At 36.3% G+C, this 20,898-nt stretch overlaps 2 protein-coding genes across 8 annotated transcripts in view; one reads left to right on the top strand and one right to left on the bottom strand.

Moving 5' to 3' along the window:
* Positions 1-20,898, bottom strand: part of LOC137241060 (P protein-like) — a 408,891-nt gene that overhangs the window by 180,132 nt on the left and 207,861 nt on the right. The window lies entirely within an intron of this gene.
* LOC137241058 (uncharacterized) lies at positions 835-20,733 on the top strand. Its single transcript, XM_067768228.1, has 6 exons — positions 835-929; positions 9,607-9,727; positions 9,845-9,978; positions 12,766-12,845; positions 12,910-12,999; positions 20,368-20,733. The coding sequence occupies exons 1-6, from the start codon at positions 907-909 to the stop codon at positions 20,562-20,564; spliced, it is 645 nt and encodes a 214-aa protein (XP_067624329.1). The 5' UTR covers positions 835-906; the 3' UTR covers positions 20,565-20,733.

A 20,898-nucleotide genomic window follows, 5' to 3' on the forward strand; every position in this document is an offset into this window, starting at 1 on the left:
ATTGGCCAAGGAGCTTATACTGTTTTCACACAGACACTTAATGATCTCATTTCACCTTCTAATGAAATCGTAATTTTTTTGCTTTCACACAGAAGTAACTGCTCGATTAGTATGAAGGATGAAATGGCGGAACGATACAAGGTGGCAGCATGGTGACATACCTACAAACAAGCAAAATTCCATGTACTTGTAAATTCGATGGACAAATGTCACAATAGTAGTTGATGTATCAAATCAAATAAAAAAAGGTTATAATCAGCTGTTCGATGCGGCCACCTTGTATCGTTCCGCCATGCAGACAATGACATTTACTTTGACAAATGACATTTTTAAGCACTGAACACACCAAAAACTAAGAAGGGGAACGCTGCCAACAGAGTTGCATTGTGCTTTTGACTTCATTGGGCATTCGATTAGCTACTAATGAAATAATTATAGATTCGAATTTTGTAGGGAAGATTGAGCTCAATAAGCGTCTTAATGTAGTAAACTGCCTTTATTATTCAATAAGCCGTCTGTGTGAAAATAGTATTTACTTTTGGTTACACTGTGTTAGGAAATGCACATAACAGAGACGCGAGTATGTAGAAAATGAAAATTTCTATATCTTAGAAAAAAGTGAGGGACCTAAACCTGTATGGCGAAACTGTCGCTTTGCGTGACTGTCTCTAATTTTTTCTGTAGGGTGTCTACAATTCTACCCGAACTTAGGTTACTTACTGTTTTTGTTTTTTTTATTTGGAATTGTATAATGTGTTTTGTGTGTGTGTGGAACTTTCGGTGAACAAATCGGTATAGAGTACAAGTATAAAAGGCGTGAAATTTGTTAATATCACATTGTCAGTTTTAGTGTCGAAGAAGTAAGTGATATTTGCGTGTGTACTCTTCAAAATAATACTATACAAAATGTTCAAGCGTCAGTCTTTTATGTAAGTAACTAAATTAATGTTATCCTTTCAGATTAATTGAAAAAGCAATAATGTTGTAAATATATATATAAAGATATTTAAGGGTCAAATCGTTATATTAGTAAACTACATACACACAACATACACATCGTGTTTTTGTACTTTTTCCTGTGTTTAAAGACATCGAACAGCTAGTGGCATAGGTCCTAGAAAGCATTACCAAAAGAACGGAGTTATTTTGTAAGAAAGGTCCTGTATTTAAATTGGGGTTTTCAGTTTTCTTTAAACAAACGCTATGATAACACTTTGGACTAATTAAGTCAATCGATTTCTTCGCGGACCAGCCAGTTCAACCTAACATAATCTAACTGAGCCCGAGTAATCTGTTTTAAAATTTGCAGTACCTACTGAGAGGCTACTGGCTACATTCAATGCGCTCACACTCAAACAAAGTTAAAAAAATTACAAAGTTATCAAATCGGTAGTTTATTTCTGCAGTCGGTTGAAAAACATATCTATGTATGCCTTTTCGAAGTTGCCATACCAGCAACTATTGCATAAATTTATTGTGTATCACCAGGAAGTAACTAATTAGATACGGTTTGCAGTTATTACGGCGATATAAACTCATTTCATAAATAATTTACCGGAATTTTTTCAAAAATGTCGTATCGAATAAGTAATAATAGTCTTAACTTTATTTCCAAGTATCTTCAACAGACAACATAAATATAATACAACTGTTTTCTCTGTCTTAATATATTAGACGACACATATCAAAAGCGCCTAACTCCACAGATGGCATTCTTACAAGTGCTTCGTTTATTATACATCAGTCGATCAAATCAAAAGTTTTAAATACAAAAAATGTGACTTATTAAAATTTGGAAATTAAATAAAATCTTCGCATTTTTTTCAATATACATACTACGTGTCCACCAAACCCAAACTTCGTGTTTATCTGTTTCGTATGACTACTAAACCATGTCTAACAAGTAAGGAAGTCTAAGTTCGGGTGAAATCGAGCATTACATACCCAGCTGTAGGTACACTTGAAATGCGCTGTTGTTTGTTTTATGTGCTTAATAGTGTTACATACAATATGTGTTACATGCAATAATATATATACATATGTTTCTATTCTGAATTAATTTTCGTCTAAGAGAAGCAAAAAGGATACAGAGGCTAACACCAATGACCTTGAGCGGGGAATAATGCAGTTTTCCTTCAGCTATTGGGATTACTCAACTGTTTATTTTAAAATAAAGACATAACAGAACAATAAACATAAACACATAAGTGCCATTTTACTAAAAAGCGTTGTTACAAAAAAATGCAGGGTTATTAACGAATTATTCCAACTTTTACTAGAAGTAGCTTACTACATGCATCTACGCACTTTTACAAAATCTTTTATATAAAAGAGCCTTCTTTTAACGGATTTAGTCCATTTTTACTGTAAATATTTCCTGTTAAACACCAAATTTTATGTCAAATTATGGCTTCAGAAACGTGCGGAAAAGCATTGTAATAAAAGGGGCAGTGCCACGCTCATTTTTCAAGATTTGATTTTTTCCCATTTCTTGTTATAATGGCACAAAACACGATCGGTACAAAACTATTTTGCGCTAAGATTTAACTTATTATTTTTGACTACGACCCGTTTTAAAGTCATTTATATAAAAGTGAGCGTGGTTCTTAACCAATCTTAGCCGTTTTTATTAGAAATATTTCCTGCTATAAGGAAAATATGAGTTTGTTACGATATGTAACTTTTTCTTCGAGTTATTGCTCCCTAAACATAGAAAATTGCTTAGACAAAAAAGGGGCGGTGCCACAATCATTTTCGAAAAATTTAGTGTTTTCCAATTTAAGGTTATAATTCAATTTAGAAAGTAAAATTCTAGTGACACAAAGCTATTTTCGTCTACGGCCCTTTTAAAAATCTTTTATATAAAAGTAGGTGTGGTCGTTAATTGATCTCGTCTATATATCAAAATGATCTGGGCGAAAAAAGAAATTTATTTAGCCATGTCGGTGCGTCCGTCCGTCTGTCCGTTAACACGATAACTTGAGTATATTTGAGGTATCTTGATGAAATTTTGTATTTAAGTTCCTGGGCACTCATCTCAGATCGCTATTTAAGATGAACGAAGTCGGACTATAACCACGCGCACTTTTTCAATATCGAAAATTTCGAAAAAACCGAAAAGAAACGACGGATAAAGCGATGAAATTTAGTAGGTAGGTTGACATTATGATGCAGAATAGAAAATTAGAAAAATTTTGGACAACGCGCGTGGCACCGCCCACTTTTAAAAGAAGGTAATTTCAAAGTTTTGCAAGCTGTAATTCGGCAGTCGTTGAAGATATCATGATGAAATTTGGCAGGAGCATTACCCCTACTACTACATGTGTGCTAAATAAAAATTAGCAAAATCGGATGACAAACACGCCCACTATTTAAAAAAAACATTTTTTTAAAAGTCAAATTTTAACAAAAAATTGAATATCTTTACAGTATGTAAGTAAACTATGTCAGCATTCAACTCCAGTAATGATATGGGGCAACAAAATACAAAAATGAGAGAAAATTTCAAAATGGGAGTGGCTCCGCCCTTTTTCATTTAATTTGTCTAGAATACTTTTAAATGGGATTAAAAGTCGAACAAAAATTTACCAACCCTTGTGAAATTAGGTAAGAGCATAGCTTCTATGGCGGTAACTGGTTTCTGTGAAAATGGGCGAAATCGGTTGAAGCCACGCCCAGTTTTTATACACAGTCGACCATCTGTCCTTCAGCTCGGCCGTTAACATAATAACTTGAGCAAAAATCGATACATCTTAACAAAACTTAGTTCACGTACTTATCTGAACTCACTTTATCTTGGTATAAAAAATTGGTAAAATCCGACTATGACCACGCCCACTTTTCCGATATCGAAAATTACGAAAAATGAAAAAAATGCCATAATTCTATACCAAATATGAAAAAGGGGATGAAACATGGTAATTGGATTGGTTTATTGACGCAAAATATAACTTTAAAAAATCTTTGTAAAATGGGTGTGACACCTACCATATTAAGTAGAAGAAAATGAAAAAGTTCAGCCTGGCGAAATCAAAAGCCCTTGGAATCTTGGTAGGATTACTGTTCGTGGTATTACATATTTAAAAAAATTAGCGGCACCCGACAGATGATGTTCTGGGTCACCCTGGTGCATATTTTTGTCGATATCTCGAAAACGCCTTCACATATACAACTAAGGGCCACTCCCTTTTAAAATACTCATTAACACCTTTCCTTTGATACCCATATCGTACAAACACATTCCATGGTTACCCCAGGTTCATTTTCCTACCTTGTGATTTTCCCTTACTTTGTCTCCAAAGCTCTCAGCTGAGTATGTAATGTTCGGCTACACCCGAACTTAGCCTTCCTTACATGTTTCTAGAAATATTTCATGCCATAGGGAAAGATCAGTAAAATAAAAAAATTTTTTTTTGATTACGATACATTAATTTTTCTTCGAGTTATGGCTCCCGAAACATAGAAAATTGCTTAGACAAAAAAGGGGCGTTGCCACGCCCATTTTTTAAAATTTGAAGTTTTTCCTATTTATTGTTATAAATCCACTTGGGAAATGAAATACCATTGACATAAAGCTCTTTTTTGCAAAAATATAGCTTAGTTTATTCGTCCAAAAGGGTTAAAAATCTTTTGTATACAAGTGGGTGTGGTCCTTAACCGATTTCGTTATCTTTTCTTCAAAGCATTCATTATAGTAAGGGCAACTTCTCTGCCGAATTTTGTTACGATAAGTTTAACGATTTTTGATTTATGATTAGTAATATTTGTAAAATTGGTTTTATCACAAGTGGGCGGTGCCACGCCCGTTTTAAAAAATTTCTTCAAATTTTATCAAGATTCCCAATATAAGTCCACACGCCAAATTTCATCATTATAGGTGTATTATTTACAAAATAATCAGGTCTTATGTGTTTTCCAAAATGTTATATGTATTAAAAGTGGGCGTGGTTATCATCCGATTTCGCTCATTTTCATTACCAATCTATCCTGGGTCCAAGTAAGCGCGTGTACCAAATTTGGTGAAGATATCTCAATATTTACTCAAGTTATCGTGTTAACGGACGGTCGGACATGGTTCAATCAAATTTTTTTCGATACTGATGATTATGATATATGGAAGTTTATATTTATCTCGATTCCTGTATACCTGTACAACCAACCGTTATCCAATCAAAGTTATAAATACTTTGTGTACAAGAACAGCTGGGTATAACAGGGTGTAAAAGTTATAAAATAAACATCATCGGGCTAACGGGAACGGCAGCGTGAAGATGTGTGAGTAGTAAATCAAATAGCATCGTATATCAAAATGATATCAGCATGTGAAACAAAGCGAAGCTGTGAAACAAAGGGAAACTGGGAAACAAATGGAAATTGTGAAACGGGTTTGTAAATAAATGCACAAAATTTTAGCTTGGGTTTTCATCACACACTGTTTTATCGACTTTCATTCAAATATCGAACATAATGGAAACTCCTTTGACCATTAATAAATAGCGGATCAATTTTGGGGAGTTTTGATGTCAGCAATTTTGATCTAATGGAAGCAGTAACTTATGAAAATGAATACAGTTTATAGCGTTGACACAATAATGAAAAAATGAATACTTGGCACGATTTGCCTTCGAGTAGATTTAGGCGATGGAGTGTTTGAAAAACTTATCATTGGTTTAAGTTAGGTCAAAAGGAATGCCATCAAAAACTGCCTCAAGTTGACCCGCTGGAGAGTTGGGGTCAAAAGCGATTCCATTAGGTCATGTTACTACCTCCAAATCGATAAAGCAGTGCGCAGCCAAAACCCACGCTAAAATCTTGAATTCATTTATTTCACAACCGATCTAACTATTTCTCGTTTCACACGCTTTACATTATTTCTTGGTGCGAGGGCTCAGGGCAAACGCAAAGGAAATTTGAATGTAAGTGTTGTACCAGTCGCAGCATGGAGTTGTACCAGTGTGAACTACGTAGGCCGATCCATCGGCTGAGGGGAAGTGCACCCTGGCGGTACAGCGGTAACCCCCTTGAGCTGCTAAGTCGGTCTACGGCCGGAGGGGAAAAGGATCGGGTGGTTATAAGGCCTCGGAAAAGGTTTCCAGTGGTGGTCTCAGGCGTTAGCGAAAAATAGTTACAGTGGGAGTCGTCTATTGTAACGCTACGTTACAGCTTTTTTTTTAAGTTGGTACTAATTTTAAATTTTCTTCTTTGGAACGTTGAGGTGCGATATATTAAAAATATTTAGACATTTAAAATTGATAATGAGATCAGTTCGAAAATCGGCAAAATTTAAGAAATTTGCATGAAATGCTCGAATAATTTTAGATGGTAGCTCGCTTCAAACGTATACCATTGATAAGAAAAACGATATACACATAATGAGTTACCCAAATATGTTAGGCAATTTTTGTTTATTAAATAAACAAACATCAAAATTATCAGACAAACATTCAAACGAGTTAATACTTTACCAAATTCGGAAAACAGATATACTTTTTGAAGAAATAGTTTAGGGATTATGTATGTAAATCAAGTTGCTTTTATGTGTTTGTGGTTGCAAAAATAAATAAAAACAAGTAAGGACGGGACTGTCTTCGGCTGTGCCGAAAACTTCATACCTTTCATGAATGGAGCTGAACAGTAATCTTATCCCGTTCATAATCTCCAAATAATCGGATGTATAAGATAAGAAATATATAGTGAACAGATGTACATACCTAAACGATTTTTAAGATAAATATAAAATAAAAAATGGCAAAAAACCCCCTTATCTGAACGATTGGTTGTACGGGATATCTTAATATATAAAAAACACGTGTCACAAAATTTTGGGGCGCGATGGACTCCTAAACTACTGAACCGATTTTGAATTTGTTTTGCACCCCGTGTGTAGTTTGAACAAACTTGAGAGATAGGATAGGTCATGTCTCAGTTTATAGTTGGAATATTACTTTATTGCAAATGGGATTTAGAGGTACTATGGCATTTTTTTAATTCAGGAGAGTCTTTAGTTGTGTAGTTTTCATACACCTGGGTGATTAGGGTCTCGAGATATAGGCCAAAACGTGGGCCAGTGAATGCCTATACAGTGTTTATACAATATGGATATCAAATGAAAGCTGTGGATGAGTGCTTTAGTACAGAGTAATATATTATCCAGAGACGGACTGGGACTGAGATTAGGACTAGGACTGCAACTGAGACTCGGAGTGGGACTGGGACTGGGATAAAATACATACCACCCTCTGGGACAGGCAATAAGGTATGCAGACATGAGAAGAAATTGAGAGAAGAGAAAAGAGAGAAGGAGAAAGAGATTGAGATAGAGATAGAATGAAACGAAGATGGTGATAGATGAAGAGAAAAAGACCGAGGGAGGAGTGAATAAAATGATTAGGAAAAAGTGAAGAGGGGGAAGGGCAGAGTCAGACGGAAAAGCTTATTAAAATGTATGCAGATAGGCCAAATTTAGGGCAGGACAACATCGCCGGGTCTTCTAGTATACTATATATAGCTCCGATCAAAGTAATTTTTTCAGAAAATCTTCTATGATATATTGAAATATATATCACAGAGTTTCACGTTTATACTTTCTAAATTAAGGGAGAAATTGCCAAAAACCTTTCTATCTGAACGATCGGTTGTACGGGATATAACTATATATAGCTCCGATCAAAGTGATTTTTTCAGGATATCTTCAATGATATATTAGAATATGTATCACCGAGTTTCACGTTTATACATTATAAATTGCGGCAGGAATGACCAAAATCGTCTTATCTGAACGATCGGTTGTATGGGAGATATATGTTATAGTGGTCCGATCCTACTGGATGCGACAAATGTCTAATATAATACAAAAATACATCCTTTTGCCAAATTTCATTGAGATATTTCAAAATTTGAGGGACTAGTTTGCGTTCAAACAGACAGACGGACGGACGGACAGACGGACATGGCTATATCAACTCAGTTCATTGCCCTGATCAATTCGGTATACTTAATGGTGAGTCTATTTTCTATATTTCCCAACGTTACAAACATCGGACCAAAGCTAATATACCATTTCATGTTTATGAAAGGTATAACAAGTAAGTAAGTCTAAGTTCGGGTGAAACCGAACATTCCATACCCAGCTGTACACTTGAAATGTTGTTGTTGCTTGTTTTGCGTGCTTAATAGTGTTACAAGGCTGCGCAATAATGCATATGCATATGATTCTCTTCTGAACTAATTTGTCTTCGAGTTATGGCTCCCGAAACATAGAAAAGTGCTTAGTCGTAAAAGGGAAGGTACCACGCCCATTTTTTAAACTTTAAATTTTTCCTATTTATTGTTATAAATCCACTTGGGAAATGAAATACCATTGATATAAACTCTTTTTTGCAAAGATATAGCTTCTTTTATTCGTCCACGACCCTTTTAAAAATCTTTTATATAAAAGTGGGTGTGATCCTTAACCGATTTCGTTAATTTTTCTTCAAAGTATTCCCTATAAAAAATGCAACATCTCTGCCGAATTTTATTACGATAGGTTTAACGGGTTTTGATTTATGATTAATAATATTTGAAAAATTTACTTTATCGCAAGTGGGCGGTGCAATGCCTATTTAAAAAAAATTTTTTAAATTATTTTCAATTGTCTCAATATCAGTCCACACGTCAAATTTCAACATTCTATGTGTTTTATTTACAAAATAATCAGGTTTTATGTGTTTTCCAAAATGTTATATATATAAAGAGTGGGCGTAGTTTCGCTAATTTTCAATACCAATCTATTCTGGTTCCAGATAAGCTCGTGTACTAAATTTGGTGAGGATATCTCAATATTTACTATAGTTATCGTGTTAACGGACAGGCGGACGGAGGGAAATGGCTCAATCAAATTTTTTTTCCATACTGATGATTTTGATATATGGAAATCTATATCTATCTCGATTCATTTATACCTGTACAACCAACCGTTATCCAATCAAAGTTATAATACCCTGTCTACCAGTACAGCTAGGTATAATAATGCGTGACATGCCTCCCAGCTTTACTTCGTGTCTGCGTCGTGCTTTTAAAATTTTGTATACAAGTTGGCGGACCCTTCCCTACATGCCTTATGCCGACTTCGAAAGGCATTCGCAAGCAGATGAATTTTCGCTGAGAAGATTTTCATGGCAGAAATGCCAAATTCCTGCTAAAGGGTTGCACCGATTGTTTCTAGAATAATCACCATTTTTAAAGATTTTGAAGCTGCCTTTTACTGCCCTTAACCACAGGATCTTCGATGTGGTAGGCCATTACATTGGGTGGTTATTCAACCTAAGCTATTATCTACGTGAACTACAGAAAAATCGACTATTCCTTTATTTTTGTTAGAAGTTTATCGGAGTCTGGCGCAAAGCTCAAGACAATCGCCGAGACAAAATAGAAAAATAGATAATATGAAAATAAAATGAAATAAAAAAGAATCATTTATCAATAGGCCGATAAAACAAAAACAATTGTAAAAAATATAAAGCAATAGCAAAATAAAATAAAATGCAATAAAATATTATCCTCAGCCCACCCAAGTTTCTTTTAACAATATAATATTATTTTTTAATTAATTTCACTTTTTTTCAGTGCTCCTTTGTCAATTTTATTTTTTTTGACATCATCATGTTTGGTGGCCGGACAAGTTCGGAGATCAGGTTCGTGTCGAACAGATAAAAAATATGTGTCAAGGACGGAGTCAGCATTTCAGGTCTATATACTTATATACATTAAGTGTCAGCTCTATAAAGCTATGCCAATTTTATACTACTGTACAATGCATAGATTTTAACACCATATTAAAAGCTTATGTTTTAATTATTTACAGTTCCAAAGTAGCTGGTATGTGCATAGTAGGTATACCTTCAGGCACGATGAGAATTACCGCTGCTGTAAAATTGATTACACTCGTGGATCTGACAATGTTCATACAGTAACAAACTTCAGAATAAGTAATAAAGAGTAAGTATTTTTAATTGCAGGTGAAGCTTTTTGGTTTTAAGTGAAAGTTACGTTGTCTTTTGTGTTGTTGATTTTTGGACAGGGTGTAAAAGGGAAGACTTGTGTGTCAAAAGAAACTTTTTGCAAATTCCAAGTGCATAGGTAAAATATTTGTTTCCCATTTTGTTCTCAAAAAATAACACTGAAGATGGCACAACACCGAATCCGGCTCGTATTTAAATCAAATTTGACAAGGAATGATGGACAATTTTTCTAAAATACATCAATTACTTGATTGGCACCATTTTCCGCCATTCCGCCAAAAAAGTTCCACTACGTATTCCCAAAAAAATAATTTTCGAGCCTGCAAAAAAAGTGGCGAAAGGCTGAATTTTTCGACCAAAACACTCCCCAAAACACAAACGTTGGCGATAACAGTTTTTTGAAAAAAAAAAATCAATATTTTTTGGGTTTTGGGGAGTGTTTTGGTCGAAAAATTCACCCTTTCGCCATTTTTTGCAGGCTCGAAAATTGTTTTTTTTTTTTGGGATTGTGTGGTGGAACTTTTTTTCCTGAGCCCAAATCCTATCGAAAAATCGATGGCGCGATATCGGTTAATAAATCGACCCAGTCTACTAGACATGCTGGTTAGGAGTAAATTCCAACCTGTCCCTTTCCACCTTGGTCATCCCCGAAAAATGGAAAATGGCCAAGGTGGTCCCGCTACAAAAGCCTGGGAAACCAGCTAACTTAGGAGAATAAAACCGCCACGGGTTGTCTTCTTATGTCCCCAGAATACCATTTACATAATGAGGCAAGAATACACCCCAATAAGGAGAGAAATGAAATGATAACCAAACAGTTCCTGTTGAATACCCAGAAACCTGGGCATCCCAACAGGCATCTGATTGATGAGTCAACACCGCCCAGGGGCTTAACGAGTAATCTCCGTAAGCATTATGAGAAAATACGGCACCTGAGAACACAGCCGTATGAACTCCACAAACAGGCGTCAGACCTCTATGCCAGGAATTGTTCGGTGAATCATATACTCATAGAACAATACCCAAAACTAGCAGAAGAGGAACGCACACTCCCTAGGGAAACGAGAGTCACTCTAGCTCAACTTCGATCTGAATATTGTAACTGGTTAAACTCTTACCTATCCAGAATCTACCCCGACATACAAAACATATTTCCTGCTTGTAATGTGGGGACACATGACACCAACCATCTCTTCAACTGCATTGTGGAACCAACGCCTGTAACACCACTCTCATTATGGTCCACCCCTGTTGAAACAACAAGTTTCCTTGGACTACCGCTAGAGGATATTGATGATAATTTGTGATCAGTCACACCTATTGGATGGGTCGAAGCACTGCTACAACAACAGGGGTAAATTTCTTGTAAAGTTAATAATTAAACCACAAATCAGCCAAGTAAACACAGGGCTGGAGAGCTCGTCTGCCGGAATGATTATTCTCAACAAGACTTATGCAGCCCTGGTGATTAGGGTTCCGAAAATATTGATTAGGAATCTGACGCATACTCAAAACCTCTTCGTGTGGAAGCTGAATTGAGGACGATGAGATTAAATCATATTGTCCCTACATGCTTTAAGGGTTCAGAACTTTTTTCGGCGTATTTTGTTCTCTGTTTGGTCAGATCTCCGGAGAATATATTCGTGGTCTAATTTAGTGGTATTTGAAAACACGTCGTCGCTACAAATGAAATCTACAAGTGGAATTCACTAACTCGATGTTTAACTAACTTAATTCGTGCTCAACCGATTTAACGAATTTGCCCGTCCAACAAGTTGCTCCAGTCGATGCTTCATTTGACTGACGGGTGCCAATTTTAACACCAAAGGAATTTAAATCGTTTTCCATCTGAGAGGGCCGCCCTGCCTGAAATTTCGTTTAGTTTTGAGCAGCTGTCCTTCCCGGTTCTATCTAAGCTGAAGTTGTTGATCAACGTCATTATGCACAGCCGTATAAATTTTGCGGGAAACCACATGTAGAAATGATGTATATGGGCTGTTCGTATTCAAGCTGTCGAAGGCGGTTTTAAAATCGGCGAGGAGGTAATGTAAGTGATTTCTTTTTTCGCCACTTGTTTCCAAGATTGTGTTCAAAATCTGGTCGATTGGGTATTTACCAGGTTTGAAGCTGCAGTTTACAGTATCCCACTTTGTGTATACAAGGCAAAGAACACTTGGATTCCAAGCGTCAGATATGCACTCATCCGATGGTATTTTGCACAAAGGCTGATATATGCGCTTTTGACCAACTTCTCGGCGCCGTATTTGAATACCTCCGCAGGAAAATCATCAGAACCAGCGGTCTTGTTAGTTTTTTAATCTGCATATTGATATTCTGATTTCGTCATAGTCGGGTGGAGGAACCATAAATTCCATAAATTTATCGATTGCGGGTCACCATCTTCCTTGGGCGATAAGTACATCGCTGTCTCTATTTGAAAGGTCAGAGAAGTGTTCCCTACATAATCCAATTACTCTCTGAACATCGGTTAGAATGTCACCGTTTTTATTCTGACAGTATTTTACCCCGGACTAAGAACCTTTCGTTTTTCGTCGAATCTTTTTTGGCTAAAACTTGCAGGCATCATTCCTAGTGACTAACAGCTCATTCCTCGCACTCATGCCTTTCTGTCTATGCTTTTTTCCTCCTGCAAAGGCGTCTCGCGACCTCTCTCAGCTCGCCGTAAGCTTCACATACTCTTCTTGTAAACAGCAACTTTGAAAATATACACAGCAGTTTAACACATTTTTTTCACATTTATTAGCGAGTCTGTAGAGTTTAATACCGGAAAACTTACATCCTTTCCGGACGAACCATTTCAAGTTGTATATTATGGACCACGTGGTAAGCTATAATAATCATATCTTTATAAGAAATTTAAACTATAACCTTTATTTATATTTTGCAGAACACTCCTTTAAATACAACATTCTAACGTATTGCGACGAATATTTTATCACCTATTTCTGCGAGAATGTAGCTTCGAAGACACATCGGGGTTAGTAATTTTTGTTTTGAGAAAGCATTTCGATTTTTGTCTGTGTCCGAACGCCGCCAGACCAGGCCTTATTATGTATGTTCGTCACCGGAAGCGAATGGCCTGCAAGATCATTTAAGCGATATAAGTATAAATAGGAGCGGTGAATTTTTTTTACCAATATACTTTACTAATGTTAATGAAATCAAGCTTTCTATTTTCTTACATTTTCACAACTTTTATGAATTTTTTATACTCAACTGAGCAGAGCTCCCAGAATATATTAATTTTGTTCGCATAACGGTACCCCGTGATGGCATAAATTAATCGTGATAGATATGGACTTCTATATATCAAAATGATCTGGGCGAAAAAAGAAATTTATTTAGCCATGTCCGTCCGTCCATAAACACGATAACTTGAGTCAATTTTGAGGTATCTTGATGAAATTTGGTATGTGAGTTCCTGGGCACTCATCTCAGATCGCTATTTAAAATAAACGAAATCGGACTATAACCACGCCCACTTTATCGATATCGAAAATTTCGAAAAACCGGAAAAGTGCGATAATTCATTACCAAAGACGGATAAAGCGATGAAACTTGGTAGGTGGGTTGGCCTTATGACGCAAAATAGAAAATTAGTAAAATTTTGTACAAAGGGAGTGGCACCGCCCACTTTTAAAAGAAGGTAATTTAAAAGTTTGGCAAGCTGTAATTTGGCAGTTGTTGAAGATATCATGATGAAATAGCAAAATTGGTTCTATTACTATATGTGTTCTAAATAAAAATTAGCAAAATCGGATGAGAACACGCCCACTTTTTTAAAAATATTTTTTTTTTAAATAAAATTTTTTACAAAAAATTGAATATCTTTTCAGTATATAAGTAAATTATGTCAACATTCAACTCCAGTAATGATATGGTGCACAAAATACAAAAATAAAAGATAATTTCAAGATGGGCGCGGCTCCGCCCATTTAGTTCATTTAATTTGTCTATAATATTTCTAATGCCATAATAGGAAAAAAAATTACCAATCCTTGTGAAATTTGGTAAGGACATAGCTTCTATGACGATAAATGTTTTCTGTGAGAATTGGCGAAATCGGTTGAAGCCACGCCCAGTTTTTATACACAGTTGGATTCGTTTTTTAACGCAAAATATAACTTTAGAAAAAACTGGGTAACATTAATTAGAAGAAAATGAAAAAGTTTTGCAGGGCGAAATCAAAACGCCTTGGAATCATGGCAGGAATACTGTTCGTGGTATTACATATATAAACAAATTAGCGGTACGCGACAAATGAAGTTCTGGGTCACCCTGGGCCACATTTTGTTCGATATCTCGAAAACGCCCTCGCAAGGGAGTTCCCTTTTAAAACCATCATTAATACCTTTAATTTGATACCCATATCGTACAAGCACATTCTAGAGTCACCCCTGATCCATCTTTATGGTGATATCTCGAAAAGGAGTCGACCTATATAACTAAGGCCAACTCGTTTTTAAAATACTCTTTAATACCTTTCATTTGATATCCATGTCATACAACACATTCCAAGGTTACCCTAGATTCATTTTCCTATATGGCCATTTTCCCTTATTTGATAAAGGATAAAGGAAAATCGTGGCGGCCACCGTGGTGTGATGGTAGCGTGCTCCGCCTATCACACCGTATGCCCTGGGTTCAACTCCCGGGCAAAGCAACATCAAAATTTTAGAAATAAGATTTTTCAATTAGAAGAAAATTTTTCTAAGCGGGGTCGCCCCTCGACAGTGTTTGGCAAGCACTCCGGGTGTATTTCTGCCATGAAAAGCTCTCAGTGAAAACTCATCTGCTTTGCAGATTCCGTTCGGAGTCGGCATAAAACATGTAGGTCCCGTCCGGCCAATTTGTAGGGAAAATCAAGAGGAGCACGACGCAAATTGGAAGAGAAGCTCGGCCTTAGATCTCTTCGGAGGTTATCGCGCCTTACATTTATTTTTTATTTTTTAAAGGAAAATCGTTCCAAAAAACGTCAACCTTGGTCTACAATTTGGTCGATATTTCCCAAACGTATGTGATATGGAAATAAATATCACTTATAAACCATGTACGAAACCAACGCAGCTATAATTATACTCAGACGAGCAGAGCTCACATGTATATTAATTTTCTTCGCATAACGGTACTCCGTAACGGTATAAAAAAATCGAGGTAAATTTTGACTTCCATATATTAAAATTATTATGTTGAAAAAGAAATTTACTAAGCCATGCCCATCCGTCCTTCTGTCCGCCTGGCCGGAAAAACGATAACTTGCGTAAATTTTGAGGTATCTTAATGAAATTTGGCCCTCAGCTGAGTATGTAATGTTCGGTTTCACCCGAACTTAGCCTTCTTTACTTTTAAAATTTTTTTGTTCTTCTTACTAATTACTTATTTTTATATCCATTTCAAAAAAATACTTAGTTTTTTTTATTAATTATTTTCAAAAATTTTCTTTGCTTATTTATTTTACTAGTTCTAAATAAAAAAGTTGTTTTTCGAATTCTTTATCAAACTTCTGTACTAGTTTTAAATAAATCAAGTTTTATCAAAATGCTTTCTATTTTTTTTTTTCATTAACAAATTTTTAAATTTTTTTTACTTCTTTACCAATTGTTTGAAAAATTCTTTCTTACATTCATTAAAAACTTTTATATTAATAATTGATTTGCTAATTTTCTTAAAACTTTTTTAATTAGATTTAAATACTTTTTTTTGTGTTATTTTTATACTCAGTTGAGCAGAGCTCACAGAGTATATTAAGTTTGATTGGATAACGGTTGGTTGTACATATATAAAGGAATCGAGATAGATATAGACTTCCATATATCAAAATAATCAGGATCGAAAAAAAATTTGATTGAGCCATGTCCGTCCGTCCGTCCGTCCGTCCGTCCGTCCGTTAACACGATAACTTGAGTAAATTTTGAAGTATCTTGATGAAATTTGGTATGTAGGTTTCTGAGCACTCATCTCAGATCGCTATTTAAAATGAACGATATCGGACTATAACCACGCCCACTTTTTCGATATCGAAAATTTCGAAAAACAGAAAAAGTGCGATAACTCATTACAAAAGACAGATAAAGCGACGAAACTTGGTAGATGGGTTGACGTTATGACGCAGAATAGAAAATTAGTAAGATTTTGGACAACGGGCGTGGCCCCACCCACTTTTACAAGAAGGTAATTTAAAAGTTTTGCAAGCTGTAATTTGGCAGTCGTTGAAGATATCATGATGAAATTTGGCAGGAACGTTACTACTATTACTCTATATGTGCTAAATAAAAATTAACAAAATTGGATTAAGAACACGCCCGCTTTTTAAAAAAAAATTTTTTTAAATTCAAATTTTAACAAAAAATTTAATATCTTTACTGTATATAAGTAAATTAAGTCAAAATTCAACTCCAGTAATGATATGATGCAACAAAATACAAAAATAAAAGAAAATTTCAAAATGGGCGTGGCTCCGCCCATTTTCATTTAGTTTGTTTAGAATACTTTTATTGCCATAAGTCGAACAAAAATTTACCAATCCTTCTCAAATTTGGTAGGAGCATAGATTCTACGACGGTAACTGTTCTCTGTGAAAATGGGCGAAATCGGTGGAAGCCACGCCCAGTTTTTATACACAGTCCACCGTCTGTCCTTCCGCTCGGCCATTAACACAATAACTTGAGCAAAATCTGATATATCTTTACTAAACTTAGCCCACGTACTTAACTGAGCTCACTTTTTCTTGGTATAAAAAATGGGCGAAATCTGGCCATAACCACGCCCACTTTATCGATATCGAAAATTACGAAAAATGAAAAAAATGCCATAATTCTATACCAAATACGAAAAAAGGGATGAAACATGGTAACTGGATTGGTTTGTTGACGCAAAATATAACTTTGGAAAAATCTTTGTAAAATGGGTGTGACACCTACCATATTAAGTAGAAGAAAATGAAAAAGTTCTACAAGTCGAAATCAACAGCCCTTGGAATCTTGGCAGGAATACTGTTAGTGGTATTGCATATATAAAAATTAGCAGTACCCGACAGATGATTTTCTGGATCACCTGGTCCACATTTTGGTGGATATCACGAGAACGCCTTCACATATACATCTAAGGGCCACTCGCTTTTAAAACCCTCATTAATACCTTTAATTTGATATCCATATCGTACAAAAACATACCAGAGTCACCCCTGTCCCACCCTAATGGCGATATCTCGAAAAGGCGTCCACCTATAGAACTAATGCCCCCTCTCTCTTAAAATGCTAGTAACACCTTTCGTTTGATACCCATATCGTACAAACATTCTAGAGTAACCCCTGGCCCACCCTAATGGCGATATCTCGAAAAGGCGTCCACCTATAGACCTAGTGTCCACTCCCTCTTAAAATGCTCAGTAACACCTTTCGTTTGATACCCATATCGTACAAACATTCTAGAGTCACCCCTGGCCCACCCTAATGGCAATATCTCGAAAAGGCGTCCACCTATACACCTAATGCCCACTCCCTCTTAAAATGCTCAGTAACAACTTTCGTTTGATACCCATATCGTACAAACATTCTAGAGTCACACCTGGCCCACCCTAATGGCGATATTTCGAAAAGGCATCCACCTATAGAACTAAGGATTACTCCCTTTTAAAATACTCATTACCACCTTTCATTTGATACCCATATCGTACAAACACATTCTAGAGTCACCCTGGCCCACCCTAATGGCGATATCTCGAAAAGGCGTCCACCTATAGACCTAATGTCCACTCCCTCTTAATTTGCTCAGTAACACCTTTCGTTTGATACCCATATCCTACAAACATTCTAGAGTCACCCCTGGCCCACCCTAATGGCGATATCTCGAAAAGGCGTCCACCTATAGACCTAATGTACACTCCCTCTTAAAATGCTCAGTAACACCTTTCGTTTGATACCCATATCGTACAAACATTCTAGAGTCACCCCTGTCCCACCCTAATGGCGATATCTCGAAAAGGCGTCCACCTATAGACCTAATGCCCACTCCCTCTTAAAATGCTCAGTAACACCTTTCGTTTGATACCCATATCGTACAAACATTCTAGAGTCACACCTGGCCCACCCTAATGGCGATATCTCGAAAAGGCGTCCACCTATAGAACTAAGGATTACTCCCTTTTAAAATACTCATTACCACCTTTCATTTGATACCCATATCGTACAAACACATTCTAGAGTCCACCTGGCCCACCCTAATGGCGATATCTCGAAAAGGCGTCCACCTATGGACCTAGTGCCCACTCCCTCTTAAAATGCTCAGTAACACCTTTCGTTTGATACCCATACCGTACAAACATTCTAGAGTCACCCTTGGTCCAGCTTTATGGCGACATCTCGAAAAGGCGTCCACCTATAGAACTAAGGATTACTCCCTTTTAAAATACTCATTACCACCTTTCGTTTGATACCCATATCGTACAAACACATTCTAGAGTCACCCTGGCCCACCCTAATGGCGATATCTCGAAAAGGCGTCCACCTATATACCTAATGCCCACTCCCTCTTAAAATGCTCAGTAACACCTTTCGTTTGATACCCATATCGTACAAACATTCTAGAGTCACCCTTGGTCCACCTTTATGGCGATATCTCGAAAAGGCATCCACCTATAGAACTAAGGATTACTCCCTTTTAAAATACTCCTTACCACCTTTCATTTGATACCCGTATCGTACAAACACATTCTAGAGTCACCCCTGGCCCACCCTAATGGCGATATCTCGAAAAGGCGTCCACCTATAGACCTAATGCCCACTCCCTCTTAAAATGCTCAGTAACACCTTTCGTTTGATACCCATATCGTACAAACATTCTAGAGTCACCCCTGGCCCACCCTAATGGCGATATCTCGAAAGGGCGTCCACCTATAGACCTAATGCCCACTCCCTCTTAAAATGCTCAGTAACACCTTTCGTTTGATGCACATATCGTACAAACACATTCTAGAGTCACCCCTGGCCCACCCTAATGACGATATCTCGAAAAGGCGTCCACCTATAGACCTCATGCCCACTCCCTCTTAAAATGCTCAGTAACACCTTTCGTTTGATACCCATACCGTACAAACATTCTAGAGTCACCCCTGGCCCACCCTAATGGCGATATCTCGAAAAGGCGTCCACCTATAGACCTAATGCCCACTCCCTCTTAAAATGCTCAGTAACACCTTTCATTTGATTCCCATATCGTACAAACACATTCTAGAGACACCCCTGGTCCACCTTTATGGCGATATCTCGAAACGGCGTCCACCTATGGAACTAAGGATCGCTCCTTTTCAAAATACTCATTAACAGCTTTCATTTGATACCCATATCGTACAAACACATTATAGAATCACCCCTGGTCCACCTTAATGGGGACATCTCGAAAAGGCGTCCACCGATAGACCTAAGGCCCACTCCTCTTAAAATGCTCAGTAACACCTTTCATTTGATACCCATATCGTACAAACAAATTCTAGAGTCAGCCCTGGTCTACCTCTATGGCGATATCCCTAAATGGCGTTCATCCATAGAACTATGGCCTATTCTCTCTTAAAATACTCTTTAATACCTTTCATATGATACACATGTTATACAACCACATTCCAGGGTTACCCCAGATTGATTTTCCTTATTTTGTCTCCATAGCTCTCAACTGAGTATGTTATGTTCGGTTACACCCGAACTTAGCCTTCCTTACTTGTTTTAATTTAATTTTTTCAATTACAAATTTTTACAAAATTTTTTCCGCTATTTCTTTTAATAATTTAATTAAATTCAAGTGGCCGATGAATCCAAAACAAAATATTTTTTTAATTTTTTTCAAAAAATATGTCCACTGTGGAAGCGTTCGGTAGCATAGCAGAGAAGAGAAAAGTCCAGTAGCGCCAATACTATTACAACAGTTTCAATTGGTAATTTTTCTGATGAAGCAACAGAACAGAAAATTCTCAAAAGATGTGGAAAAATTTAGTTCCCAATTTGATTTTCTGCATTGTTTATTTTATGAGACCAAACACTTTTTTAAAAATTTTCAAACTTCACTACAACATAAGAAGCATGTAAGAAAATCGTCTTGATTCCATGCCATTCCGGCCATGTTTGTGATGGGTTTGAGAATTCTAATTGAAAATTCCAAATTAACGTTAGCCTTCTTCAACATATTCTCTGAACCAAAATTCTACCTAATGGATTAGAGTTCAATAAAACATTTGTACCTTTAATAAAACTCGAAAAATGCAGAACAAATGGACGAACGTAATCACAATTGTACATGTCATTCAAAAGTCACATATAAACATATTTATAACATTATTTTCTCTTCCCATATTTAGAATACCTTTGGGTTCATACAAAAGACCCCAAACCACCCAAGAGTGTTATAGAAGCTTATAAAGCTGATCTAGTAGGCCAAAAGATTTCCACAAGTGAACTCAAATTGGTCAGTCATGAGGATTGCGGAAAGTATGAAACAAATCAAAAGTCAGTCGCACAGCAGCAGAGTAACAGTAAGGGGAAAAGTGTGTGTTAAATATTTTTGATTAACGTCTAGTTTACATTTGCATATACTTTTTGTATATTATAAACATCTAGCTACAATTTGTAATTGTCAGAGGTTTTATCATAATAATAATATAAAAAAATTTGTCTCATTCTTGTAATAGAATCTGAATACCAAATATAGAACTGTTTTATTACAAGTTAATATTTTTGCAATAGGTTATGGGCCTGCATTGTGAAATTTTTTAAATTTGAAATTTGTTTGTTCGGTAATTATATTGATACTTTACGATACAGCTGATCTAAAATTAGCGATTACGAAATTGTATCGATATAACTACGAGCTGTGGAAATATAGAAAGCAG

This window comes from Eurosta solidaginis, chromosome 2 (genome assembly GCF_040869045.1).
Source record: "Eurosta solidaginis isolate ZX-2024a chromosome 2, ASM4086904v1, whole genome shotgun sequence".
NCBI lineage: Eukaryota > Metazoa > Arthropoda > Insecta > Diptera > Tephritidae > Eurosta > Eurosta solidaginis.

Bases quoted from the DNA above. Each gene is read 5' to 3' on its own strand.
- LOC137241058 (XM_067768228.1), top strand. From the start codon at position 907: ATGTTCAAGCGTCAGTCTTTTAT. The intron at 9,728-9,844 runs GTCTATATACTT...AATTATTTACAG, and splicing joins GGACGGAGTCAGCATTTCAG to TTCCAAAGTAGCTGGTATGT. The intron at 13,000-20,367 runs GTTAGTAATTTT...TCCCATATTTAG, and splicing joins AGCTTCGAAGACACATCGGG to AATACCTTTGGGTTCATACA.